The 27,547-nt window shown below is 44.3% G+C and overlaps 1 protein-coding gene across 5 annotated transcripts; it reads left to right on the top strand.

Moving 5' to 3' along the window:
• The first annotated feature begins 85 nt into the window (after positions 1-85).
• Positions 86-27,547, top strand: pnpla7b (patatin-like phospholipase domain containing 7b). 5 transcript variants are annotated; one of them, XM_072387197.1, is made up of 36 exons: positions 86-145; positions 653-791; positions 937-993; positions 1,083-1,157; positions 1,383-1,470; positions 1,865-1,941; positions 3,174-3,271; positions 3,518-3,658; positions 4,783-4,942; positions 9,247-9,327; positions 9,402-9,530; positions 9,616-9,696; positions 11,447-11,567; positions 11,670-11,747; positions 11,947-12,032; positions 12,193-12,342; positions 13,148-13,225; positions 13,448-13,653; positions 13,728-13,859; positions 14,974-15,097; positions 15,187-15,376; positions 16,546-16,692; positions 17,027-17,090; positions 17,267-17,435; positions 18,839-19,021; positions 19,102-19,220; positions 21,548-21,704; positions 21,839-21,955; positions 22,148-22,217; positions 22,427-22,543; positions 24,241-24,389; positions 24,659-24,811; positions 24,907-25,023; positions 25,717-25,801; positions 25,946-26,076; positions 26,153-27,547. In XM_072387197.1, exons 3-36 carry the CDS (start codon positions 952-954, stop codon positions 26,216-26,218), a joined length of 3,981 nt encoding a protein of 1,326 aa, XP_072243298.1. In that variant the 5' UTR covers positions 86-145; positions 653-791; positions 937-951; the 3' UTR covers positions 26,219-27,547. The 5 variants fall into 5 exon arrangements, 4 of the variants coding, with proteins under 4 accessions (XP_072243298.1, XP_072243295.1, XP_072243296.1 ...); XM_072387194.1 differs by having other exon boundaries at positions 1,862-1,941; positions 26,153-27,546; XM_072387195.1 differs by lacking the exon at positions 86-145 and adding an exon at positions 152-254 and having other exon boundaries at positions 1,862-1,941; positions 26,153-27,546.

Raw genomic sequence — 27,547 nt, 5'->3', positions numbered from 1 at the left:
TTGCCAGCTGTTCTGTTTGGGTCCACGTTTAACCTTCAGGTTTTATTTTGATAAGTTGATGGGAAATTCCTGTTAATGTTTTTACCAAACTGAAATGACACTTTTATTATGCTTATACGTACACAGAAACTTTGACTTGGGAAAGGTACGTAGAAAAGTCCTGTACTGTTTTAAGCTTGTGTTTGGGATGGACTGGCATTGCAGACTTTGTGAAATATGTTGGGCTTTGACGGGATTTGTCCTCCTGCTGTGAGGTGAAACGCACCAGTCAGGGTCACACTGAGCGAAAACTTGTTTTTAACAATAATTTCATATTGAATTTAGCCTCTATGTGCCCACCAAGCGTCAGTCAAAGGTACATTTAAAACGATACACGGTGTTTTTGACTTCTGATCAAAACCGATCTTATTTTTCTCTGTTTTCGCCGAGTTCTTGAAAATTCACATTAATATATTGTTTCACGCTGCTTTTCAACAGGCACCTTACTTGAAATGCAATTTTCACACAAACCTTTCAACAAAAGTTGCTATTTTTCCAATGACATTTGGCCCAAAAACTCAGTTGAGTTCAGTCAACATCGAGTTTTTGGTCAGAGTTTCAGATCAAAAGTTTGCCTGAACCCTTGGTGACGAGCTTTGTACCCTGTTTTCAGGGCCCATAGGGCTTGGACACTTCGTGCAGGAGGGAGTGTCGGGTTTCAAACACTGACTGAGAAGTGCAGATGATCTTTAGCCCAGATTTCTGACAGCCATCGCTCCGTGACCCTGCGCCGGTCAGCTGGGTGCGCACTGGTAGGATCCTGCACTACTTATCAGAATATGATAACAAGCACTTGTTTAAGCAAATAATCATGATTTTAAATGTACTTCCAAGCGAGGTGTTTGACTTGAAATGAATCCATTTCATTTTACACCTTACTTTTTGCATTTGATCCAGTTTTAACAGGGAAACATGGAAGACAACGAGGAAGAGGACAGCTGCAGCATTTACCCAGTATGTCCTTTTTCTTTGCCTGCTTTGACACTTTGTGCTTTTCATGGCCATGGAGCACAACTCCAATGCCTTTATACTTCCCCTTTCAGAGCCTCATTCCGTTTACTAGTGAGATCAGAGCCAAGATGGAGCAGTTTGTGGAGGAGAGGACGGAAGTCAGCTTGGTGAGCATCACTTTTACACAGTTTGACTAAATCTGCAACACAGAAAAATGTGCAGAGGTGAGAGTTTATGTTTACTTTCTGAATCAACTTGAACATGTGGCAGAAAACTTACTTGTATCCATTCAGACTGCTTTGAAAGCTCAGCTTCTGGACGTGTTTTGGCTTTGAAACAGGATTTTGGTCACTAAAGAATCTTTTCTTTGGGGGGGGGTGTTGTTCCTCCAGTGGGTTTCCATGCTGGTGGGAGCTGCGACGGCTGTTTCAGTCGTCGGAGTTGTTGTGTTGCTTCTTTACAGAAGATACAAACTGTCAAGTGAGTGCCACACGCTGCACATCCTGTAACGTTTCACAGAACATTTGCTTCTACAAACAGACCCAGGCGCAGCAGATCGGTTTCATCCACCTCGAGTGATAGAAAAACAGACACCAAAGTGAACTTTTACAACGTTTTTCCACAGTAACTGTAAAATTTAGATGAATTTAGGAGCTTTTTGGAAGGAATTAATAACTGAACTCGTATTTTTTTAGTTTCTTGCAGCAGTCTAGCAGCATAAAACTTTTCTAGCTCAGTCAGACTTTTTTGTTGTAACTCTTTTGTTGATTTGAATGTTTGCTTTGGCTTCATAAAGCCGTAGTACAGTGTTAGAAAGGAGCCTCATCACAGTCAGGTTGGGGGCCTCACAAAGAATATCTGCTTGTTGCAGAAGAAGTGGACGGTGCCCCTCGCTATCGCTTCAGAAAGAGAGACAAGGTGATGTTCTACGGCCGGAAGATCATGAGAAAGGTTGGTGCTTGTCTTCTTCCCCCAAACAACTCATCTTTCTTCATGAAGCACCTTTCAAACACGAGTGCAGCCAAGGCAGAATGATGAGAATAAAGTGTTTTTTCTGCACATAAAAGCAACAAAAAGGGCATTAAAAGCTCAAAATGAAAACAAGGGGTTGAAAGTAACCAAAAGAGGAATCAGAAAGGTTCATTAAAACAAAAGTAGCTCACAGAGATATCACAGGGTCCTAATTCTATGGGTGGCCCATTCCTAATGGGTGGTCCGCATTCAGCCCCACATTTTCTGTTCCTTTAACCTTCTTTAAAGATGTGCTGCAACATTTCCTCGATTTACACTCAGTAGTGTTCAATTTCCTGGTGTTTTATTTTGATGTAACCTTGAAAATACTCTATCTGATGATGTTTAACATGCAAAAGTAACAATAATCTTTTCAGTTTGCAGCTGTATGAACTGGAGTAGATTAGTGGTGCTGTTCAGCTTAACTAATCTGAACAAAAGGACCTTTTGAGCTCTGCTTTTTGATGGATTAGAGCTACTTATCAGAGGCTTGTTTGATTAGATTAACTCAAAGACATTGTTCTCCTGTTTTAGGAGTTTGCATTAAGTCTCCTGCAGAGTAATTCAGTTCAGTTTGTTCATATGGAGCCACTTCAGAAGAAAAGTCAAGGACAGCTGCAGCATTTACATTTATAAATACCGAATTTGTGAATTCGGTATTTATAACACGACAGTTTTGACTAGCAAAGGAAGCCTGCAGATCAGGTCCCTGTCCTGAGCCTGCATGGGACCCTTTTCACAGGAAGAGCAGTGGGAAACGTGGCTTCACAGCCCTCAGTGTAACTCACAGAATGCCGGGGAGGGTTTTGTGTCTGGTAAAAGTTAACATAAGTCAACGTTTAATGCAACAAAGCAAGTAAATACTCACGGACAGGGGTACCTGCCACTGTCTCTGAGCTAAAAGAAATCAAAAGTAAGACGTAGGGATGCCATTATTAGAAGATCGGAAAAGGTTTCTCCTGCAAATGTAGTCCAATAAAAGTGTCAGAATTAGTTTGGACTCAAGGAAATAGGTGGAAAGAAAAAGTGGATTTGAGACAAAAAGACAAAACCGGTCACGAAATGATGCTTTGTGTTCTTAATTTAGCCGTTATTTCTGTCAGATGCTAGCTGGCCACGTGTGGAAGGTTTGCTTTTTTAACGCATCGTGTCTCTCTGTCTTGCTGCTGCAGGTCCAGACTCTGTCCACAGCTTCTGCTGCGAACTCAAACCCGGCTTTGCTGAAGCAGAGACTGAGGAAGAGGATCAAAGTCATGTCCATAGCTCGCAAGTGAGATCTTTTTTTAAAGCTTTTGGTGAAGTTTAAAGAGCTAAAAGTTGAGATAAGCTTATTTCAGGGTTCACATTCTTGGATCCTCACAGTTATCTTATCAAAAGAGACTAAGTTGTTGCTTCATGACTGCAGGAAAAAGAGCTGAATGTTGGCTCTGCTGTTTGTGTAAAGTTAGCTGAAATTTACACCAGATCATGTGTTTGTGCAGTTCTTTCTGATCAATCTGCTTGTGTTTGTGTTCAGATTCCTGCAAATGCAGAAGGACCCCCCCACCCTGCAGCCTAAGGAGCCGCCTCCCTGTCTGCTGGAGGCTGACCTGACTGAGTTTGACGTGCAGAACTCCCATCTGCCCTCCGAGGTGCTGTACATGCTGAAAAATGTCAGGTTGGTAAGAACAGGGATTATTGTCCTCATGAACATGGAGGAAGCTTTCATTCATCTCAGTGCAATCAGAATAAAATCACAGATTTTTGGCGATTAATCAAAGTAAAGTCAAAAGAAATAAAGGGTGAACAAAAGTCAGCTATAAGAACAGCAGGTTCTTCCTCTGGAGTTTGTCCTGAGACATTAATCTCAGTCACAGAAGGTCGCCGTGAGTTCTTAAAAATTCACTTAACTTGACCTGCAAGGAAAGTTAAACTCAGCGGATGTCTTTGAGCGTAACAGGAAACTAAGTATCTTTGCATTTTGGGACCGTTAATGTAAATGTAATTTATTTCTAGCCCTTTACAACAATCCATTTCGGTTGGATTAACTTCCACCAGAGCATGAATCCACAGAGGGATGCTTGCCCTACTGTTTACAGACTGGCTATTATTTTTCATTCATTAATTAAATAGTTAATTCATCAAAATAAAGCAGAATAATGAGGTCTTAGCTAATTGAAGCAGGTAAACATGAAAGCAGAAATTTAAATTTTGCTCGTTGGATATTATCTTTGTTTCTTTTTCTTTATTTTACTTATTCCTCTTTTTTTGTGTAAAAATGTAAATGTAAATGTAATTTATTTCTACAGCCCTTTACAACAATCCATTTCGGTACCAAAGTGCTTTACAGCAGATAATAAATAAAGAAAAGAATAAGTAAAAAACAATAAAATAACAGTAAAAGCAATAGAATACAGGAAAATTGAATAAGATGATATAAAAGTGTCTCCATACTACTGGGTATTAAAAGCCATCTGAAATAAGTATGTTTTTAGCCCTGATTTAAGAGGCCCAGGTCAGAAATAAGATGCATCTCTGGGGGGGGGGGCTTATTGCAGAGCCTGGGGGCAGCAGCAGAAAAGGCTCGGTCACCCCAGGGCTTTTATTTTGACCTGAACACTTCCAGCTAAAGTTGATTTGTTGACCTCAGAGCTCTGCCAGGGTTACAGTTAAAAGCTCAGATAAATACGATGGGGTGAGGCTGTTAAGAGCTTTAAAACCAAACTTTAAAAGTTTAAAATCAGTTCTCTTAATGGAGGCGTCTTGATTGTCCTGAGCAGTAATGCAGCTGTTTGCTTTCAGGGTTCTCGGCCATTTCGAAAAGCCTCTCTTTCTGGAGCTGTGTCGTCACATGGTGCTGATCCACCTTCACCAGGGGGAGGGACTTTTCCGGCCCGGTGACACCGATGACAGCATTTATGTGGTTCAAGATGGCCGCCTGGAGCTGTGCATCCATGAGAGCGTAAGTCTGAAATGAAACCGCGTCGCTGAATGTATGAGAACTGATTACAGTTCGAGTGTCATTGGACTTTTACATGATCCAAGTTCTGCATCCGATCTGTTTGATCCTGGAGTGTCAGAAGTCCATTTAAACACCATTCAGTCCCACTGATTTTAGGATTATGCAGCTGCATAAGAGGAAAAGACTATCAGTGAGCTGTAAATTCAGACTAAAGTTCCCAAGGAGAAGGGTCAGACGTCCATTTAAACACCATTCAGTCCCACTGATTTTAGGATTATGCAGCTGCATAAGAGGAAAAGACTATCAGTGAGCTGTAAATTCAGACTAAAGTTCCCAAGGAGAAGGGTCAGAAGTCCATTTAAACACCATTCAGTCCCACTGATTTTAGGATTATGCAGCTGCATGAGAGGAAAAGACCATCAGTGAGCTGTAAATTCAGACTAAAGTTCCCAAGGAGAAGGGTCAGAAGTCCATTTAGACACCATTCAGTCCCACTGATTTTAGGATTATGCAGCTGCATGAGAGGAAAAGACCATCAGTGAGCTGTAAATTCAGACTAAAGTTCCCAAGGAGAAGGGTCAGAAGTCCATTTAAACACCTTTCAGTGCCACTGATTTTAGGATTATGCAGCTGCATGAGAGGAAAAGACCATCAGTGAGCTGTAAATTCAGACTAAAGTTCCCAAGGAGAAGGGTCAGAAGTCCATTTAGACACCATTCAGTCCCACTGATTTTAGGATTATGCAGCTGCATGAGAGGAAAAGACCATCAGTGAGCTGTAAATTCAGACTAAAGTTCCCAAGGAGAAGGGTCAGAAGTCCATTTAAACACCATTCAGTCCCACTGATTTTAGGATTATGCAGCTGCATGAGAGGAAAAGACCATCAGTGAGCTGTAAATTCAGACTAAAGTTCCCAAGGAGAAGGGTCAGAAGTCCATTTAAACACCATTCAGTCCCACTGATTTTAGGATTATGCAGCTGCATGAGAGGAAAAGACCATCAGTGAGCTGTAAATTCAGACTAAAGTTCCCAAGGAGAAGGGTCAGAAGTCCATTTAAACACCATTCAGTCCCACTGATTTTAGGATTATTTAGCTGCATGAGAGGAAAAGACTATCAGTGAGCTGTAAATTCAGACTAAAGTTCCCAAGGAGAAGGGTCAGAAGTCCATTTAAACACCATTCAGTCCCACTGATTTTAGGATTATGCAGCTGCATGAGAGGAAAAGACCATCAGTGAGCTGTAAATTCAGACTAAAGTTCCCAAGGAGAAGGGTCAGAAGTCCATTTAAACACCTTTCAGTCCCACTGATTTTAGGATTATGCAGCTGCATGAGAGGAAAAGACCATCAGTGAGCTGTAAATTCAGACTAAAGTTCCCAAGGAGAAGGGTCAGAAGTCCATTTAAACACCTTTCAGTCCCACTGATTTTAGGATTATGCAGCTGCATGAGAGGAAAAGACCATCAGTGAGCTGTAAATTCAGACTAAAGTTCCCAAGGAGAAGGGTCAGAAGTCCATTTAAACACCATTCAGTCCCACTGATTTTAGGATTATGCAGCTGCATGAGAGGAAAAGACCATCAGTGAGCTGTAAATTCAGACTAAAGTTCCCAAGAAGAAGGGTCAGAAGTCCATTTAAACACCTTTCAGTCCCACTGATTTTAGGATTATGCAGCTGCATGAGAGGAAAAGACCATCAGTGAGCTGTAAATTCAGACTAAAGTTCCCAAGGAGAAGGGTCAGAAGTCCATTTAAACACCTTTCAGTCCCACTGATTTTAGGATTATGCAGCTGCATGAGAGGAAAAGACCATCAGTGAGCTGTAAATTCAGACTAAAGTTCCCAAGGAGAAGGGTCAGAAGTCCATTTAAACACCATTCAGTCCCACTGATTTTAGGATTATGCAGCTGCATGAGAGGAAAAGACCATCAGTGAGCTGTAAATTCAGACTAAAGTTCCCAAGGAGAAGGGTCAGAAGTCCATTTAAACACCATTCAGTCCCACTGATTTTAGGATTATGCAGCTGCATGAGAGGAAAAGACCATCAGTGAGCTGTAAATTCAGACTAAAGTTCCCAAGGAGAAGGGTCAGAAGTCCATTTAAACACCATTCAGTGCCACTGATTTTAGGATTATGCAGCTGCATGAGAGGAAAAGACCATCAGTGAGCTGTAAATTCAGACTAAAGTTCCCAAGGAGAAGGGTCAGAAGTCCATTTAAACACCTTTCAGTCCCACTGATTTTAGGATTATGCAGCTGCATGAGAGGAAAAGACTATCAGTGAGCTGTAAATTCAGACTAAAGTTCCCAAGGAGAAGGGTCAGAAGTCCATTTAAACACCATTCAGTCCCACTGATTTTAGGATTATGCAGCTGCATGAGAGGAAAAGACCATCAGTGAGCTGTAAATTCAGACTAAAGTTCCCAAGAAGAAGGGTCAGAAGTCCATTTAAACACCTTTCAGTCCCACTGATTTTAGGATTATGCAGCTGCATGAGAGGAAAAGACCATCAGTGAGCTGTAAATTCAGACTAAAGTTCCCAAGGAGAAGGGTCAGAAGTCCATTTAAACACCATTCAGTCCCACTGATTTTAGGATTATGCAGCTGCATGAGAGGAAAAGACCATCAGTGAGCTGTAAATTCAGACTAAAGTTCCCAAGGAGAAGGGTCAGAAGTCCATTTAAACACCATTCAGTCCCACTGATTTTAGGATTATGCAGCTGCATGAGAGGAAAAGACCATCAGTGAGCTGTAAATTCAGACTAAAGTTCCCAAGGAGAAGGGTCAGAAGTCCATTTAAACACCTTTCAGTCCCACTGATTTTAGGATTATGCAGCTGCATGAGAGGAAAAGACCATCAGTGAGCTGTAAATTCAGACTAAAGTTCCCAAGGAGAAGGGTCAGAAGTCCATTTAAACACCTTTCAGTCCCACTGATTTTAGGATTATGCAGCTGCATGAGAGGAAAAGACTATCAGTGAGCTGTAAATTCAGACTAAAGTTCCCAAGAAGAAGGGTCAGAAGTCCATTTAAACACCATTCAGTCCCACTGATTTTAGGATTATGCAGCTGCATGAGAGGAAAAGACCATCAGTGAGCTGTAAATTCAGACTAAAGTTCCCAAGGAGAAGGGTCAGAAGTCCATTTAAACACCTTTCAGTCCCACTGATTTTATAATTATGCAGCTGCATGAGAGGAAAAGACCATCAGTGAGCTGTAAATTCAGACTAAAGTTCCCAAGAAGAAGGGTCAGAAGTCCATTTAAACACCTTTCAGTCCCACTGATTTTATAATTATGCAGCTGCATGAGAGGAAAAGACCATCAGTGAGCTGTAAATTCAGACTAAAGTTCCCAAGAAGAAGGGTCAGAAGTCCATTTAAACACCATTCAGTCCCACTGATTTTAGGATTATGCAGCTGCATGAGAGGAAAAGACCATCAGTGAGCTGTAAATTCAGACTAAAGTTCCCAAGAAGAAGGGTCAGAAGTCCATTTAAACACCTTTCAGTCCCACTGATTTTATAATTATGCAGCTGCATGAGAGGAAAAGACCATCAGTGAGCTGTAAATTCAGACTAAAGTTCCCAAGGAGAAGGGTCAGAAGTCCATTTAAACACCATTCAGTGCCACTGATTTTAGGATTATGCAGCTGCATGAGAGGAAAAGACCATCAGTGAGCTGTAAATTCAGACTAAAGTTCCCAAGGAGAAGGGCCAGAAGTCCATTTAAACACCTTTCAGTGCCACTGATTTTAGGATTATGCAGCTGCATGAGAGGAAAAGACCATCAGTGAGCTGTAAATTCAGACTAAAGTTCCCAAGGAGAAGGGTCAGAAGTTGCAGAGGATATCATCATGTTGGGGTCTTCATAACTTGGCTTATGGGCTACAGATAAACTGGTGCAGCCACAGAACTTTCACCATTAATCACAGATATTTCCTTCGTGCTCACAGAATGCAAACTGTGTGCATGTTTGTTAAGCTGCAATAATCAATGCAAAAGTCCAGCCAGTAAAAACACACACACGGTTGTGTCTGTGTGGGCGGAGCCTAACACGCCCCCCCAGTGATGAGCCCACCCACCGAAGGGATACTGTTAGCAGCGGAAAACAAAGCACAGAAGAGTGAAGCTAAACTGCAACATGCCTTTCCATGTAATTAAACGCCTAAATCCTCAAGTTTATTACTTTATTACAGCTCAGTTTATTCATAAAGGGCCATGTGCTTTAGTTTCATGTGTTTTCCCATCACTGCAGGTTTAAAGGCTTCCTGTAAACATCCTGTAAACCCCTCTGTTGTGCCTCTGCAGGATGGTACAGACGCTGTGGTGAAGGATGTGCTGCCAGGAGACAGCGTTCACAGTTTGCTCAGCATCCTGGACATCATCACTGTATGTCTGCAGTGCATCTTTCCCACTTTTCCTCTCTGTTTTCATAAAGCAGCTCTGTTTTCCCTGCATTTCAGGGCCACCCGGCTCCTTACAAGACAGTGTCTGCCAGGGCAGCTGTGACCTCCACTGTCCTGCGTCTTCCAGCTGTGGCATTTCACTCAGTCTTTGAGAAATATCCTGAGACTCTAGTGCGTGTGACCCAGGTAAAGCTCGGCTTCTGGGTGTTTCAGGTCGCATCACGATGCTGTGGACAGCTGGATGAGCATAAATGTGTCTCTCACCCTGTAGATTATAATGGTGCGTCTCCAGAGAGTGACTTTCCTGGCCTTACACAACTACCTGGGCCTCACCACTGAACTCTTCAACCCGGTACTAATCTAATTTGACGCATTTGGACAGAGCAAACGTGTTGTGAGATGGGATTAACTCACTCTGTGCCTGTGTTTTTGGTCTCGTGTTCAGCAAATATGTGCCTGAAAGCTGCAGGGATCCATGTAAAGATAGATGCATGTGCAGCTGCTTTAACTGGAGCTGTTACTCTGCCTCATGGCTCCTTTTTGTTTCTCACTGTACTCCCAGTGAGACTGATTTCATTCTTCCTTTAACAGATGTTTAACGCTGTTATGCTGTTCCATCATCATGCATAACATATATGGCAGTGAACTTCTATCTTTAGGTCTATGTTGTCACACTCGATAGGCGAGGCGAGTTTATTTGTACGGCACAATTCAACGAGAAGGTGATTCAAAGTGCTTTACAGAGACATTAAAACAGAAGAAATAAAAAGCATGATTTAAAACAAAAGAAAGAAATAAGAACAAAAGATAAAATCAGAAAAAATAATATATATGAAAGATAAAATCTGTAGTTAAAATATGATTCCGTTTTGAAACTCAAGCTTATTCAAATGCAGCTGAAAATAGATGAAAAGAAAGAAGCCCGACTTTCTAGAGTGAAGAAAAGGGTCAATTTGCTTTCAAATTAAGCTCTTCTTCGGAAATCTTCTATAGACAGAACTCTAGGAAAAAAAGTCAAATTAAAACATATGTATGTCCAGATTTTGGTGTAAATTCTCAAAAGACCCAGGTCATAATCCAAAGTGCTAGAAAAGGCAAGGAAAGTTTATTTGTACGGCACAATTCAACGAGAAGGTGACTCAAAGTGCTTTACAGAGACATTAAAACAGAAGAAATAAAAAGCATGATTTAAAATTTAAACAAAAGAAAGAAATAAGAACAATAGATAAAATCAATGATTCCGTTTTGAAACTCAAGCTTATTCAAATGCAGCTGAAAATAGATGTTTCTTCAGCCTGGACTTAAATACTGAGAGTTTCAGCTGATCTGAGGCTTTCTGGGAGTTTGTTCCAGACATGTGGAGCATAGAAGCTGAATGCAGCTTCTCCAGGTCTGGTTCTGACTCTGGCAACTGATAAAGAACCGGATCCAGATGACCTGAGGGGTCTGGGAGGTTCATAGTGGGTCAGGAGGTCACTGATGTATTTTGGACCGTTCAGAGCTTTATGGACCAGCATCAGAACTTTAAAGTCTATCCTCTGATGGACCGGCATCAGAACTTTAAAGTCTATCCTCTGATGGACCAGCATCAGAACTTTAAAGTCTATCCTCTGATGGACCGGCATCAGAACCTTAAAGTCTATCCTCTGATGGACCAGCATCAGAACTTTAAAGCCTATCCTCTGATGGACCAGCATCAGAACTTTAAAGTCTATCCTCTGATGGACCGGCAGCCGGTGGAAAGACCTCACAGCTGGACTGATGTGCTCCACTTTTAGTGAGGACTCCAGCAGCTGAGTTCTGGATGAGCTGCAGGTGTCTGACTGACTTTTTAAAGATGCTTTTACAATAATCAAACCTCCTAAAGATGAATGCAGGGACTAGTTTTTCCAGGTCCTGCTCAGATATTTTAGCCTTGATATATTCTTAAGGTGACTTTGTTATTGCCTTAATGTGTTTTTAGGTCTGATGTGCTCCACTTCTTTGGTCTTAGTGACAGCTAAGATACACCAGATATTAGAATTCTGTTCGGTCAGTTTAACCTCAGCCTATATGCAGATAAATGACAAGATGTGTTGGATTCAATGACTTTTGTGTAACAGGAGAGTCAAGCCATCTCCTTGGTGTCTGTGGCCAACGTTGTGGGTGAGGCTCATCCGCACAAAGGTTTCCGCCGGCAGACGTCCCACTCTGACGATCTGGGCTCTGAAAAAGCTGACGCAGGTCTGAAACCGCAGCGCTCTTCAGTTTCATCGTCTCTTAAATACATCAACATCGTGTTTTCAGTCGTCTGAAGTTGGGATTTTTCTTGCTAAACGTTGGCAGAAAAGTCCAGCCCCTCTGATGCGCCCCCATCAAAATACAAGAGATCCTCTTCTCTCTCTAGCCCAGCTGCTGCTACAGGTACTGATACGTGCAATGCCGTGCACGTTCACATGCACACGTGCACTTTCTGGACATATTTGGACGTGCAAACATTTGTTTTTCTCTTTTAAACAGCACAACATGTTTTTTTCCAAACTTCTAACCAACAAAAACAGCAATAAACTGAATATTCTTCAATTAAAACCCTTTATTGTGTGTGTTTGTGTGTGTTTTGCAGGTGAAATGTCAGTCGACCTCAACAGAGTGTACGAACGGGCCCAGTCTGCCAAAGAGGAGGCGATGAGTCCTCCGAGTCCTGTGAAGGTCTCTGGAAAAGACTTCTCTGACACTTTCAGGGCTTGAATGCATCTTCTGAACTTTTTACAGAAGCCGTTCCTTTCATTCTGTCGTTACTCTGATGGTTCAGGAGGTTTTTATATGTTTCGCCTCATTGTTTTTCGTCTGCCTCCCTTTGTCTCCTCAGTCTATTCTGAAGAAGAGTGTGACGATGCAGTACGCTCCTTCTGCCGTTTACCATTACAGGGATACAGACGGAGGAAACATCCATCATAATAAAGTCAATGCCATTTTCCAAGCTGCTAAAAAGGATCTGCTGCAGGTCATCCACTTGCAGGTAGCTCATAGCTTCAATTACTCCATTTCTGCTGCAGAAAAAGTCTTCTTTTGAGCTTTACATTTAAATCATCTCATTAACAGTCAATTACAGTCAAAAATATATTCTTTACACAGTTAAATCCAAATGATTAGTTGAGTTGTTGTATCTTAAATTATTCCTGTGTCTCTGCGATCAGCAGCAGAACCTCAGTTTGTAATCACAATAATGTTATTAGTCTTATTCCAAAGAGGCTCCATGTCTCCTCTGAGATTTCAGACCACCCTTCTTCACACGAATCACCTGCTCTCTGAGGTCTTCTGCAACAATAACTGGTCTCTAGCTGCCTCCTGAGCTTCGAGTCTGGACTCTGGCGGAGTTCTTTTTGCAGGCGTGATGCTGCACTGTGTAAAAATCCAAATGTAGCTTCTGTTTGGTGGGAAAAGAAAGAAGTATTCAACCCCACAGTGAAAGAACGTAAATGTTCGGGGCCACTGGCTGAAAAACAGGGTCCAAAGCAAAAGGCACCATATGAGGTATCAATTAACAGAGTCCAAACCTGATCCCCATCCAGAATCTGAGAGGGAACTAAAGACCAGAGTGACAGCGAGAGCTGGAGATTGCATAAGAAGGCTCCCAATCCCAGGGGAGACGTGCAAAAGAACTATTTTATTTGTCTGATTTTTTTTGAGGCAGCTCAAAGAATTAGTTGAGTATTAATGAAGCCTTTAGCCTTACGATACGGGTAGTGACAGCTTGTAAATGAATGAAGGTGAATAGAAGGAGGTGCTGCGGTCTGTTAGCGTTGTTCACTGGCTGTCTGCAGGACCCCGGTCTGCTGGAGGGAAGGGTGACGCTTCGCCAGGTCAAAGCTGGCTCTGTTATCGCCCACCAAGGAGACCAGGTGAGCCTGCACACCGATACCGACCCACCTTCTCCAGTTTGAGCTCATTCGTGTTGTTCTTTTACTGTCACATGACAAAAACCTGTAAAACATGTAGAAACGGGGTTCCACAGTGTGTAAAAACCTCTTCCAGAGGAGAATCTTGCCCCCTTTCTCCTCTGCTGTGCTTTCTAATGAAAGTAAAAGGTATTTTACTGAGTCCTTTCTTCCTCTCCACTCCAGGATGTGAGCGTGGTGTTTGTCATCTCAGGGCTGCTCCATGTCTATCAGCGGATGATGGACCGCGAGGACGAGAGCCTGCTGTTTGTCACCCACCCTGGAGAGATGGTGGGCCACCTGGCTGTCCTCACAGGGGAGCCCCTCATCTTCACGGTTCGGGCGCACCGCGACTGCACGCTCCTCTCCATATCCAAGGCCCATTTCTACGAGTAGGATCACACACTTTGTCCTTTCATGGCATCTCCCCCAGGAGGACGCAAACCTGCTGTGTTCACATTTACAGAATAATGCGCGAGGAGCCGCGGGTCGTGCTGAACGTCGCCCACACCGTGGTGAGGAGGGTGTCGCCGTTTGTCAGGCAGATCGATTTCGCCTTGGACTGGATGGCTGTGGAAGCTGGCCGTGCCGTTTACAGGTCTGTACTCTGAGGGGCTCTGAGGGGCTCTGGGGGGCTCTGAGGGGCTCTGAGGGGCTCTGAGGGGCTCTGGGGGGCTCTGAGGGGCTCTGATGGGCTCTGAGGGACTCTGAGGGGCTTTGAGGAGGGGGTCTGGGGGACTCTGAGGGACTCTGGGGGGCTCTGAGGGGCTCTGGGGGGCTCTGAGGGGCTCTGAGGGGCTCTGATGGGCTCTGAGGGACTCTGAGGGGCTTTGAGGAGGGACTCTGGGGGACTCTGAGGGACTCTGAGGGGCTCTGAGGGACTCTGGGGGACTCTGAGGGGCTCTGAGGGACTCTGGGGGGCTCTGAGGGACTCTGGGGGGCTCTGAGGGGCTCTGATGGGCTCTGAGGGACTCTGAGGGGCTTTGAGGAGGGGGTCTGGGGGACTCTGAGGGACTCTGGGGGGCTCTGAGGGGCTCTGGGGGGCTCTGAGGGGCTCTGATGGGCTCTGAGGGACTCTGAGGGGCTTTGAGGAGGGGGTCTGGGGGACTCTGAGGGACTCTGGGGGGCTCTGAGGGGCTCTGATGGGCTCTGAGGGACTCTGAGGGGCTTTGAGGAGGGGGTCTGGGGGACTCTGAGGGACTCTGGGGGGCTCTGAGGGGCTCTGATGGGCTCTGAGGGACTCTGAGGGGCTTTGAGGAGGGGGTCTGGGGGACTCTGAGGGACTCTGGGGGGCTCTGAGGGACTCTGAGGGACTCTGAGGGGCTTTGAGGGACTCTGAGGGGCTCTGAGGGGCTCTGAGGGACTCTGAGGGGCTTTGAGGAGGGGGTCTGGGGGACTCTGAGGGACTCTGGGGGGCTCTGAGGGACTCTGAGGGGCTCTGAGGGACTCTGAGGGGCTCTGAGGGACTCTGAGGGGCTTTGAGGAGGGGGTCTGGGGGACTCTGAGGGACTCTGGGGGGCTCTGAGGGGCTCTGATGGGCTCTGAGGGGACTCTGAGGGGCTCTGGGGGACTCTGGGGGGCTCTGAGGGGCTCTGAGGGACCGAAACAGTGAAGCAACTCCGATATTTCATAGTTGCTTCTTATCATTTATGTCCATTGTTGAATTAGTGCATTCTTTCTTCTACTCTTTGATTGTCTGAATGTGCTTTCAGACAAGGGGACAAGTCAGATAGCACCTTCATCGTCCTCAGCGGGCGACTGCGCTCCGTCATTGCAAAGGATAACGGGAAGAAGGAGCTGGCTGGGGAGTATGGCCGTGGAGATCTGATTGGTGTGGTGAGCTGTCAGAAATGGGGCTTAAAGCAAAGGAATTGTGAAAATGTTCAACGGGGGAGGAGCTTTGCTGACTTCCTTCTGATCTTCAGGTGGAGGCCCTGACCCACTTGAACCGAGCCACCACAGTCCACGCCGTCAGGGACTCGGAGCTGGCCAAGCTACCTGAAGAAGCCATGAACTCCATCAAGAGGAGATATCCTCAGGTTGTCACCAGGCTGATTCACGTGCTGGGTCAGAAGATTCTGGGCAACATGCAGCAGGTCAACGGACCTTTGGCAGGTAAATGAGTAAATGTGTCGGGATGGGACTGAACTGATCCATCAACAGTCCAAACTGTCGTGTAGAAACCTGCTTAACTTTTCAATCACCGTTTGTAAAATCCACTGATTGTTGAGGCCTTAAAGGGGAACTTTGATGCATTTGATGCATCAAGGATGAGAGTCGAAAGCTGTACTTGCTTTTTCTTATCCTAAAACTCTAAATCCTGAAAAAATCCTAAAACCAGAGACAAATGTGATGTTAAGCTAACATTAGTTCAATTCACTGTAGCATGATTTAAGCTAACCTATTTGCGAGAAGGAGAGCTAACGGAGGGATTTCTACACAGGCACTCTACTGGGACCACTTCATCCACACGCCCCCCTGCAGCACAGCTTATTCACTCCGTGCTCTGTGACAGTCGGCTAACTTCACACAGAGTTTGCTGCTGATAGCTTTGTGCAACATGGCAGGATATTTATCAGATTTTGACAACGTGAACGATGACTCTGAGTAAGATGAAGTGGTCCCAGTAGAGTGCCTGTGTAGAAATCCCTCCGTTAGCTCTCCTATAGCTGCAAGTAGCCACATAACAGCAGCTATGAGCTAACAGAGCTATAGCACACGTTCATTCATTCATTCTTCTTAAAGTATTGGTGAAATAAAGACAGATAATGCCTTATTTAGAGGCTGCATCCTCTAAGCCCCGTTCACTCCGTTATATGGATCTCCAGTTATCTAAATATCTTCCGAAGGACACCGACTTTCACCAAACTGTTCTCAGTGAGCAGATGAACGTATTTCATGCCAGAAATAAGGTTTAAAAACACCGGAGTTCCCCTTTTAAGGCCACAAAACTACTAAAATGTTGTATTTTATTTCAAGATGCATTTGGATAAAAAGATATATGAGGTCGAGCGATGTAGTAGCGACATAATCAGTCAGATCACAATCTAAATAAGTCAATACACTGTGATCAAAGGGAAGGGAAGTTTGTGCTCTTCGTGATGCTATAAATGTGGGAAAAGCCTGTCTGTGCAGCTCAGTACAGGTCTGTTCCATCACATCTGTCTGATGCTTAATACTCTGCTTTAAAGGCTGTATTTTAACGTTCTCACCCACCGATACAATAAGACAGGACATTAGAATACATGTGTGCTCTGTGGTCTAACAGAGAGTCTGTTCTGCAGGTCGCACCCATCTCCACACGGCCACCAGTAAGTGGGATGTTGGGAATCCAGATTCTAATCTGTCCACCGTGGCCATACTGCCTGTTTCTGAGGAGGTGCCCCTCACTGCCTTCACGCTGGAGCTGCAGCATGCGCTCAATGGCATCGGTACAGTCTCACACGTCACTTTCAGAGTCTGCTCAAAGAGCCACATGTTTCTTTATGTGTTATTATGTGTCCCAGATGGGACAGATTTAGCTTCTGCTGTTCTGGAGAGAAGAACGGAGCGTTTTCAGGGTTCCTGGAGGCGTTCGGTGGAGTTTGAGTTGCCTGTAAATGTGTGGGAGGAGCTGAGAAACTGCATCTCAGTCTCTGGATGTGCGCTTTGGTTTGTGATTGTAGCTTTTTTAACTACGAAACTGAAAGAATCACTTGAGTAAATGCACACCCAAAGGACTCCTCTCTGCTTTTTTTTTAATTGATTGTTTTTGTCTTCCACAAGGCCCCACTCTTCTCCTGACCAGTGACATCATCAAACAGAGACTGGGTTCGGCTGCCCTGGACAGGTAGGTCTTTGGTTAGATGATGACTTTACACATGGGTGCTTCTTCTTCTCCTGTTGATCCGTTAGTGGAGAGGAAGAAATACAAACCAGGGAGTCTAAACACTACTTTCACATACAGTCATACTAACAGGACTTTAGTTTGAACCCCTCTGTGACATGTTTACACATCTTTTGAAGCGTCCATGAGTACCGTCTGTCCAGCTGGCTCGGCCAGCAGGAGGACATCCACCGTATTGTCCTCTACCAGTCTGACTCGGGGCTCACGCCTTGGACCCAGCGCTGCATCCGCCAGGCCGACTGCATCATCATCGTGGGACTGGGTGAGCAGGAGCCCACTGTGGGTGAGGTCAGTGGGAATTTCCTGTTCCGGTTCAGCTTTCGCAGCAGCAGTGGCTGGAGGCTTTGTGTTTTTGTTCGTCTTCTGAATTTCAGGGCGAGAAAGAGTAATTCCTGAATGTAAATGAGACACTGATTGTTCTTTAACTCTTCTATGGAAGCACCGTTGGCCCAACTCACAAGTTCCCAGATCAGTGATGTCATTGTGTAACCTTTCTGATCACATTGTTTAATCCCATAAACATGTGGCAAGTAAACCAAGATAGTCACATATGTTGTTTGACATATGGAGCCTTGATTGTCTGTTCAAAGTATTTATTAGTTTCAGGGAAAAACAATAAAATTTTCCCAGAACTAATGTATCTGAGCTCTTCAAGCACATCAAAAGCATTTAAGGTCTTCTTTTGTTATGTTTATTGTAGGGCCGTCAAACGATTAGTTTTTTAATCGCGATTAATCAAATTTTTTCCATGGTTAACTCACGATTAATCTCTATATTATAAATATAGTTAGTTTTTTAATCGCGATTAATCAAATTTTTTCCATAGTTAACTCACGATTAATCTCTATATTAAAAATATAGTTAGAATCAAATAAACACACAGAAAAAAATTTCTTTTGTGTTGTATTTTTTATCTTTCAAATAAAAAAGTGCACTGTTGACCCACTTTCATGTATATTTAAAAAACACAACACATAAAATGCCACAACAATGTGGCCTTAAAAGTGAAGAGTTAGCAGACGACAAACAGAACAGGGCCTGATGACAGTTAAATTAATGAAGAGCTGCAGTCATTAGACAGATTCAGAACTCTGAACTCTTAGTGACTTTTCTCCTATTTATTAAGCCAATTGCTAAGGCCGCGATTAATGGCGATCAAAAATGAATCGCATTGCGATTAACGTGTTAACTCCTGATTTTTAAATTTTTTTTCTCTGAGCCTCTTTTGAAACTCTTTGGAGACCCTCTGGGGCATCACGGTGTCCCTCTGCACAGGATGCCGGTAACACACCACATCAAAAGCATTTAAGTTCTTCTTTTGTTATGTTTATTGTAGGGCCGTCAAACGATTAGTTTTTTAATCGCGATTAATCACATTTTTTCCATAGTTAACTCACGATTAATCTTCTTCTAATTAATCTTCAGGGCCTGATGACATTTAAATGAATGAAAAACTGCAGTCATTAGACAGATTCAGAACTCTGAACTCTTCTCCTATTCATTAAGCCAATTGCTAAGGCCGCGATTAATGGCGATCAAAAATTAATCGCATTGTGATTAACGTGTTAACTCCTGATTTTTACATTTTTTTTCTCTGAGCCTCTTTTGAGACTCTTTGGAGCCCCTCTGGGGCATCACGGTGTCCCTCTGCACAGGATGCCGGTAACACTCCTTCTTCTCTGCGCCTGCAGTTGGAGCAGATGTTGGAGAGTAGCTCTGTGCGGGCTCAGAAGCAGCTGGTGCTGCTGCACAGGGAGGACGGCCCGCCGCCCAACGGGACGGCCGAGTGGCTGAACATGCGCAGCTGGATCTCCAGACACCACCACCTGTCCTGCCCCCGCAGAGTGTTCTCCAGGAGGAGTTTACCCAAGCTGGTACTAAACGCTCTAACGCTCGTTTTAGGCAAAGCTCTGTTTCTATTTCAGTCTGTATGTGTGTTTGTGGGCATTTTCAGAGAGAGTTGTACGAGCGCGTGTTTGAAAAATCTCCAGATCGTCACTCCGACTTCTCCCGCCTGGCCCGGATCCTGACAGGAAACAGCATCGCCCTGGTGCTGGGAGGAGGCGGCGCCAGGTACTCTGACACATTCAGCAACTCAACAAACCATCACATGCCCTGCTGGCTTCATCCGAATCTCAGTTTTTATCCTGGTACCTAAACGCAAAAAGCAGGAGCCTTGTTTTTACCTCAGTTAGTTCAGTTTAATTCAATTCAATTCAATTTTATTTATATAGCGCCAGATTACAATAATTGTCATCTCAAGGCACTTAAGTAATATAGTCCAATTCAAGCCAATTGGAATTCAATTCATTGTAATCATAATCCAATTAATTCATATGGAGCCAATTAAAAAAAAATAATATCCTAGCTAAGGAAACCAACAGATTGCACCGAAACCTGTCTTCAGTCCAATCTCCCGTTTACTGGTGCATAATCAGGTCAGACACGAGCTGCATAATGTGTTTCATCCTTTCATTTCCTTTGAAAATGAGGCACCTGAACAGTTTAGGTGGAAGCAAAATGAGCTAAATGTGGATGTAACAGAGAAGTGAATCTGGCTTTGTCCTCCGGCTGAGAGACTGCAACACGTTGCATATAGCAAAGGAATTATAGTTTCTTAGCTGGTGAATATATTAACACATGTCAGCTCATAAAACCTGCTTTACTTTTAAATCGCACAGTTTTTAGCTGCCTAAGTGTATTAATTGTAAATAGCAGCTTAGCACCTTTCACAGACTAATGCCACAAAGTTCTTTACAGAAAGTGACCCCATAAACTGCATAAAAACACACACTGAAGCTGTTTAGCCTCTGCAGGACTGTTTGTTTGTGTGGATGATGCATGACGACTTCTTTCTTTTCTGATTAATCTCTTTTCCTCACTGCTCTGGCTGGTCCTGGAGCTCCGGGAAGGTAGGGACTGTATTCCTCTGAGCTATGACCTGAGGTCAGACGATACTTTACCATGTAACCTCTGTGAACTCTTACTGGACTTGTGGAGTGGTTTGTTCTGTCCATGTGAGGGTCTGTGGTTCTGTTTGACACTCTCCTCCCAAAGTGTTGGTTTTAAAGGCACAACTGAAACCTTTGAACTGATTTTCATAGAGTAACTTTTATCCTTAAGTGTGTGTTGCTGCCACCATTAGAAAAGCAACTTTCTTACATCTGTGGTCAGGTCCACCACATCTGCAGAGTTGACAGTTACTGATACCAAACTTAAAGGGGAACTCTGGTATTTTTAAACCTGGACCTTATTTCTGGCATGAAATACGTTCATCTGCTCACTGAGAACAGTTTGGTGAAAGTCGGCGTCCTTCGGAAGATATTTAGATAACTGGAGATCCATATAACGGAGTGAACGGGGCTTAGAGGATGCAGCCTCTAAATAAGGCATTATCTGTCTTTATTTCCCCAATACTTTAAGAAGAATGAATGAATGAACGTGTGCTATAGCTCTGTTAGCTCATAGCTGCTGTTATGTGGCTACTTGCAGCTATAGGAGAGCTAACGGAGGGATTTCTACACAGGCACTCTACTGGGACCACTTCATCCACACGCCCCCCTGCAGCACAGTTTATTCACTCCGTGCTCTGTGACAGTCGGCTAACTTCACACAGAGTTTGCTGCTGATGGTGGATCTGTGCCCAGTAAACGTTTTCCAACCCTAACCAACTGATTGCATTGTCCAAACCAACCAGAAAGTGACAGCAGGGTTTTGTTCTTTTTTTTGTAAAATGTATCATTAACTGAAGGAAACTCAGCAGTAAAAAAACATTTGACAAATGTTGGTTTTGGTCTTGTGACACACGAAGGTTCAAAGCGTGCTGCATGTAGCTTCTGGTGGCAAACAGCTCAGAGCTGAGCAGAAGTTACTGAAAAGCACAGTAATTACAACAATGGCAGAAGCTTCAGGCAATTAGGAGCAAAGATACAAATCAGTCAAAACGAGTAGATTTTGGTGTTGCTTCTCTTCTCTGGAGGCAGTTTTGATCTGAAGGAAACAGAAATCTTGCGCAGAAGATGAAGTGGTCCCAGCAGAGTGCCTGTGTAGAAATCCCTCCGTTAGCTCTCCTATAGCTGCAAGTAGCCACATAACAGCAGCTATGAGCTAACAGAGCTATAGCACACGTTCATTCATTCATTCTTCTTAAAGTATTGGTGAAATAAAGACAGATAATGCCTTATTTAGAGGCTGCATCCTCTAAGCCCCGTTCTCTCCGTTATATGGATCTCCAGTTATCTAAATATCTTCTGAAGGACGCCGACTTTCACCAAACTGTTCTCGGTGAGTAGATGAAGGTATTTCATGGCAGAAATAAGGTTTAAAAACACCGGAGTTGCCCTTTAACATCTGGACTGGATGAAAAGACGGCGTAAGAAAACAGATCGATCTGTTTCCAGAGGCTGCTCTCAGGTCGGCATCCTGCGGGCCCTGAACGAGGCGGGGATCCCCATCGACATGGTGGGCGGCACTTCGATCGGCTCCTTCATGGGAGCAGTGTACGCCGACGAGAAGAGCAACAGTCGAATGAGGGTCCGGGCTCGGGAGTGGGCCATGGTGTGTTGATCTCATTAAGAAAGCACTTATACATGGAAACATCTTATCCTATAATCCTGATCTCCTGTGTTTTATTTTGACTAATTCTAGCTATGTGTGTAACGCCCTCGTTTCCACACTCCTCTCTTCTTCAGGATATGACCTCTCACTTCAAGAAGATCTTGGACCTGACCTACCCCATCACCTCTATGTTTTCTGGAGCTTCCTTTAACTCCAGCATCAGCGCCATCTTCAAGGACAAACAGATAGAGGTGAACTTCCTGGACACGAGTGCATTTAGGATACCGAGAGGCAGAGGAGGCCTGCGGGAGAAGCTCATTTATCTGGCCAACATCGAGCCGAATGTCATTTATTGTGCTCCCATGTAAAAGAATGAGCTTATTGTCATGAGTTTTGTCATGCTAATGTTTTTTTTTCTGTTTTTGTGACCTCTCACCTGCCAGGACCTGTGGTTACCATACTTCAACATTACAACAGATATCAATGCTTCCTCTATGAGAGTTCACACTGACGGTGTGTGTGAAACTATGACCTCTGATTTCTTCCTCTTTTTCTTAAAGAAAACACGCAGACACTTTCTTCTTGAATATAACAGCGTTAGAAGCTTGAAATTAGAGTAATTCAGTGACTCTGAATGGCCTGACTGGTGCTGTCTGGTACAGGTTAGTCTCTCCACACCATCTTTATCCACCTGGAACTGAACTCCCGTCTCTCCTCTTCAGGTTCGTTGTGGCGCTATGTTCGAGCCAGTATGTCCCTGTCTGGTTACCTGCCGCCTCTTTGTGATCCCAAAGATGGACATTTACTCATGGATGGAGGGTACATCAACAATCTTCCTGGTGAGAAACCCCTCCATGGAGAGGGGGGTGGACTTTAGAGCTTGAACTGTTGATCTTTAGTTTAAAAAATGCGAGTTATTGTCCTGCAGTGATTTACCGATGATAAGAGAATACCACCATCGGTGGTATTCTAACTTCATTGTATTGTACGCAAACCAAGTGACAAAACTCTGAAGTTGTCATGGATTTATTTTAGTCCTGATTCAGCAGTTCTTAGAACTAAATTCAAGGTGGACAGTTCTCAGAACTCTTTGTCCGAATGCGGCTAATGACTCTCTCTATGACTCTCCAAACTCCTCCTCATCCAGTTAGGGGCCTTTAAATATGCTAATGAGCTCCATATCTGCCTCTCAGCACTCCCAGAAAGTGTCCTCCAACTCAACAACTCCCTGACTCCCCTCACACAAGACTGAGTTCGTTTTCAGCAGCACAGCAGTTGCATTAGTCAGTCTGCCTTAGACTCCAGAGGCAGCTGGGTGGGAGGAGCGACTCCCCAGCAAAAGCCTGCTTTTCCATGTCCCAAAGACACTTTTCCTGAGGACGCTGACATGCCCTCACACTCTCAGTGTCTCACAGATAAATGGCTGGAATGGTTTTAGTTTAGTGGCAAACCCAGTTATTTTTGGGGGGAAGAAAGGAGTCACTGCCTGCATGAGGGCTCTTTCTCAGGGGAATACGCTGCTCTGCATCGCTTTGCCGCAGTTAGCCTGAAGCAGCAGCTGCTGCAGCAGCAGCAAACCTCTGCAGGCGGACGACTATCTGAGAGAAATGCATGAAAATAATCTGACTAGGCTACGAAGAACATCATCCTGATGTCAGTGGCTATCGATGTGTCGTGTAACATAGACAAAACACCTTATGAAGCCGATAACAAGGTGGAAAAGTTGATTTTTAATTGAGGTTAACTTCAAGTGTCCTGGATGACATGCAAGTTTGTCCCAGTGGTGTCTGAGTCCTGCAAACATGGGTCCCTGCAAACATGGGCCCCTGCAAACATGGGCCCCTGCAAACATGGGCCCCAGCAAACATGGGCCCCTGCAAACATGGGCCCCTTCCTGTCTCCTTCAGTGCTTTACAGCTACGAACCAGAAGGGGGCAGCGTTCTGAATGCTGAAGCTCCACCACCTCAGATTACTTCATATAAAGCGAGTCCCCAAACCCCAACTATTAATTAATGACCTTTGAATTAGGATCTTAAAGTTACTACGGAGTTAAGACTCTTTATTGCATTTATTCTCATCAATAAAATCCCCAGCTTGGGGGAAATTGGACATAATGTAGGAAAACTATGAGTCAGCAGGAGCTGTGAAATGTTTGTGTCCAGCAACAATGACTTTAAGCAGAACTCTTTGTTGCAGTTGGCCACATCCTGCGTAACTGTGGTCAAATTAAGCAACAAATGTATTCCTCTTAAACATAAACCCACTGTTTGTTCATTGCACAGCACCTGAGAGTTATCTGAAAACTTTAGGATGGGCCACTAAAAGGAAACTGCAGTATAAATATGAAATAAATACCACTTTAGAAGTTGAACCTTCAGATTCTGAACCATTAGAAGTTTGTTGGAGTTATGTGATGGACTTGATTGGCCGGTTTCATAGACAAAGACCTAAATGAAGAAGTTTGAGGTGTGAAATGAGCTCACCGAGCCGTGACCGTTGGTTTTGAAGCTGTGCGTCTGTCCCTCTGTCGTCCAGCCGACGTGGCGCGCTCCATGGGGGCCAAGGTGGTGATTGCAATCGATGTTGGGAGTCAGAACGAAACCAGCCTGACCAACTACGGCGACTGCCTGAGCGGCTGGTGGCTTCTGTGGAGGCGGTTTAATCCTCTGGCTGAGAAGGTCAAGGTACGCAGTCCTAAATGCTGCAGGTCCTCCTCAAACTAAACTAATATATAATATAATATGATACTAATATGGACTGGATAGTGTAGTGGTGTGATTGCCACCTTCCATGTGGGAGATCTGGGTTCAAATCTCCTACATGAAAGGTATTACCTCCAGTAGGGGTCCTTAGGCATGACCCCCTTATCTTACCTGTAAGTCGCTTTAGATAAAATGCATAAACTAATATGAGGCGGTATTTTTCTGCCTAATTCGGTGCATTTTCCTTCAAGGTCCTGAACATGGCAGAAATCCAAACCCGGCTTGCTTATGTATGCTGCGTGCGGCAGCTGGAGCTGGTCCGAGACAGCGAGTATTGCGAATACATCCGGCCCCCCATCGACCGCTACGGCACGCTGGAATTTGGCAAGTTTGACGAGATTGCTGTGAGCTTCCCTTATCTTCCTCCCACACGCTTTTTGCCATGTTCCTTTGAGTTTTCTGGCACTGAATGCAACTGATCCTGTGGCTTGGGCTGCAGGAGGTGGGATACCAGCACGGGAAGACGCTTTTCGATGTGTGGCACCGCAGCGGCGTGGTGGACAGCATGATGAAGGACAGGCATCAGGAGGAGTTCCACAAGACTAAAGCTGGCCACGTGAGTGGAAACACGGATCTGACCTCTGTGATTAAAAAAAGAGACGATTGTGTCTGATGCTCAGCTGCCCGTAAAGTTTATCTAAAGTCTCTGATCAAACACAAGACTCTATGTTGCTAAGTATGTGTGCCGTTTGCTTTCAGAACCGCCACAAAAGATGAAAAGATGAGCCTTAAAGAGTGTTTTAAGTTCCTGTGGAGAGTTTAACTGAGGAGCTGCGGGATTTAAAAAAGAAAAATGCTACCAATCATGTTATTGCATAATACTGTAGATCAGCTTTTAATCATTTTACAGAGAAGAATTCAGACGTTTAGCTTTAAATCCTTAAAATGACTTGTCTTAAAACCTTGGCTTGTGGCTCAAAGTGTGGCCTCAGACAGGAAGGTCACGATATCCTCATCCTTTTCCCGGCTCATGCTCGGGTCACGCTACAGTCAGTCGCTGGACAGAAAATCAGGCCTCACCTGCTGCCTGTGATCTGAAAGTCTTCCATGTTCCAGCAGCACGTTTTTTTGAGCAGGGAGTTTGTTGAAGTGTTTATTAACACAATCTGAGGCTGCTGCTTATTTCTGCTGCAGGATAAAGGCTCCAGCTTGCACTGTACCTAAGAAACCTCATGCATCTCAGATCATGAATGTCCTGGAGAGACTCGCCTAATAACGCCTTTCATGACTCCACTGTGGTGTCTTTCAGGTGGTCACGTGTCCAAATGCCTCCTTCACTGACCTGGCAGAGATTGTGTCAAGAATCGAGCCTTTGAAGAAGAACGTCATTGATGGTCAGTCAGTGAAAAGCAGCAGGGACCAGTACCGTGAAAAGTTTAGCCATTTGTGCTTTTTTTGGTGTTCTTTGCTCAAATTTGGTCTTTTCCTTTGGGATGATTGCTTTCAAGTTCTCCTTTAAAATGCTGTTTTGCCTCCAGAGGACCCGTCGGACGAGTACCAGACGGACTATGACGAGGAGGCGGTGGAGAGTGCTCTGTCTGACTATGAAGCCTTCACCCCCTGCAGTGAAAACACGGAGGGAGAGGAGACCGCAGACACCGCTGAGACGGTACGCATGACGTCATTTTCATCTCCAAAAGTGCTGCTTCATGGTGACTTTGATCAATTCCATGTTCTTTAAACAGGACGAGGAAGTTCCAGTTCGGGTTCGCCGCCGACCAAAGGCTGCTTCACAAAACGCTCACCTGTGACCTCAGCTTGGATCCAGTGTTTGCTCAGATCCAAAGAACAGCAGCTGCTCGGTGTGGACCTCAGCAGAGCTCCGTTCAAGTGACTCAAGCTGCTCTCAGACAGTGAATTATCGCTTCATTAGACAGTCTAATAATACTATGAGTATTGTTTGTGATCTCAGAGCTCGTGTTGTTTTTCTCCTCTGATCAGTCTCTTCTGTTCATCCCATCCTGCATCTCTTCCCTCTGCATCTCTTCCCTTTATGCTGCCACTTGCTGATCTGATTCTTCTCAGTGTGGCGGTCGAACCGAGCCACTGTCTGAAAGCATCCGTAATCCATCCAGAAATGTGGAGGTTTGGAATGAGAAATGATCAGTTAACTTCTCTGTGGGACGTCAGCAGAGAGCTTTGTGTCTTTTTTGTTCAGCTAATTTCACACATTAAACGTAAAAGTCCTGAGAAAACGGTGAGTATAAACTAGCAAAATGTCCAAAATGGACACTACAGTGTTTCGGTGTAATATTTCATTATATGCAGCAGCAGGGGCTCAGATTTCTATGATTTTGCTTTGCAAAACGTAAACATGGAAGCTAAAAAAACCAGTGTTAACCTCATTTGTGTCCAGTGATGAAGGGACTTCTACTGTGAGAACAGCGTTTTTTCTTTTATTTTCACCATGTCTGACAAATGCAAAGTTAATGTGGGCAGAGGTTGGGCTTCTCTGCATGGCAGACGTCTGTGTTGCATCCCATCGTGACTGAAAACAGAACAAAGTCTGCATGCAGAAGAGCTTCCAACCAAAGAGACCAGGTGGTAAATGTCAGTGGCATTGCTCTGAAGTCACAGCTTATTTTTACAGAGTGATTATTTAAAGAGTGCGTTCAGAGCAGCTCTATTTTTCTGTACGGTTATTGAACTAGGTTAGTTTTAGCTGCTTAGTGTTGGGGGTCAGCCACTGAGAAAGCCTGTGTGACCAAACCGCGATCACATGGTAACGATCATTTTCTACCAAAAATAAGAGCAGAACTATGAAGCAGCATTTTCTTTGTTCCCTTCTGTCCTTCCTGAGCGCCTCGGTGCTGTTGGCTTTTATTCATTCGCTGTTTTTCATGACTGGAGGACAAAAAGCCAAAGTGATGCTTCACAAAGATCTGAATTCTGTATTAACTCAGTATTAACGGTTTGGTGTCTAAGGATGAATGTCCAGACTCTGCTGAAGAGTTGTCTTTAAAAACTGAAAGGATTTGAATGTAAAATGATAAAAAGTGTTTGACGATGACGAGCTAATGGCTTTTAAGCTGCATGGATGAGGCCAGAAGATTGTTGTTTAAAATAAAACTGTCTCTGTC

Source organism: Leuresthes tenuis, unplaced genomic scaffold, assembly GCF_036924035.1.
Source record: "Leuresthes tenuis unplaced genomic scaffold, fLeuTen1.0.hap1 SCAF_6, whole genome shotgun sequence".
NCBI classification, from domain to species: Eukaryota; Metazoa; Chordata; class Actinopteri; order Atheriniformes; family Atherinopsidae; genus Leuresthes; species Leuresthes tenuis.
The sequence above is the reverse complement of the archived record's forward strand: the minus strand, read 5'-3'. Positions and strand labels throughout refer to the sequence as shown.

Excerpts from the sequence above, each read along its gene's own strand:
- pnpla7b (XM_072387194.1), top strand. The coding sequence starts at position 952 with ATGGAAGACAACGAGGAAGAGGACAGCTGCAGCATTTACCCA. Across the intron at positions 13,860-14,973 it reads GCTGGCCGTGCCGTTTACAG|ACAAGGGGACAAGTCAGATA; the intron begins GTCTGTACTCTG and ends ATGTGCTTTCAG. Across the intron at positions 25,024-25,716 it reads ACAAGACTAAAGCTGGCCAC|GTGGTCACGTGTCCAAATGC; the intron begins GTGAGTGGAAAC and ends GGTGTCTTTCAG.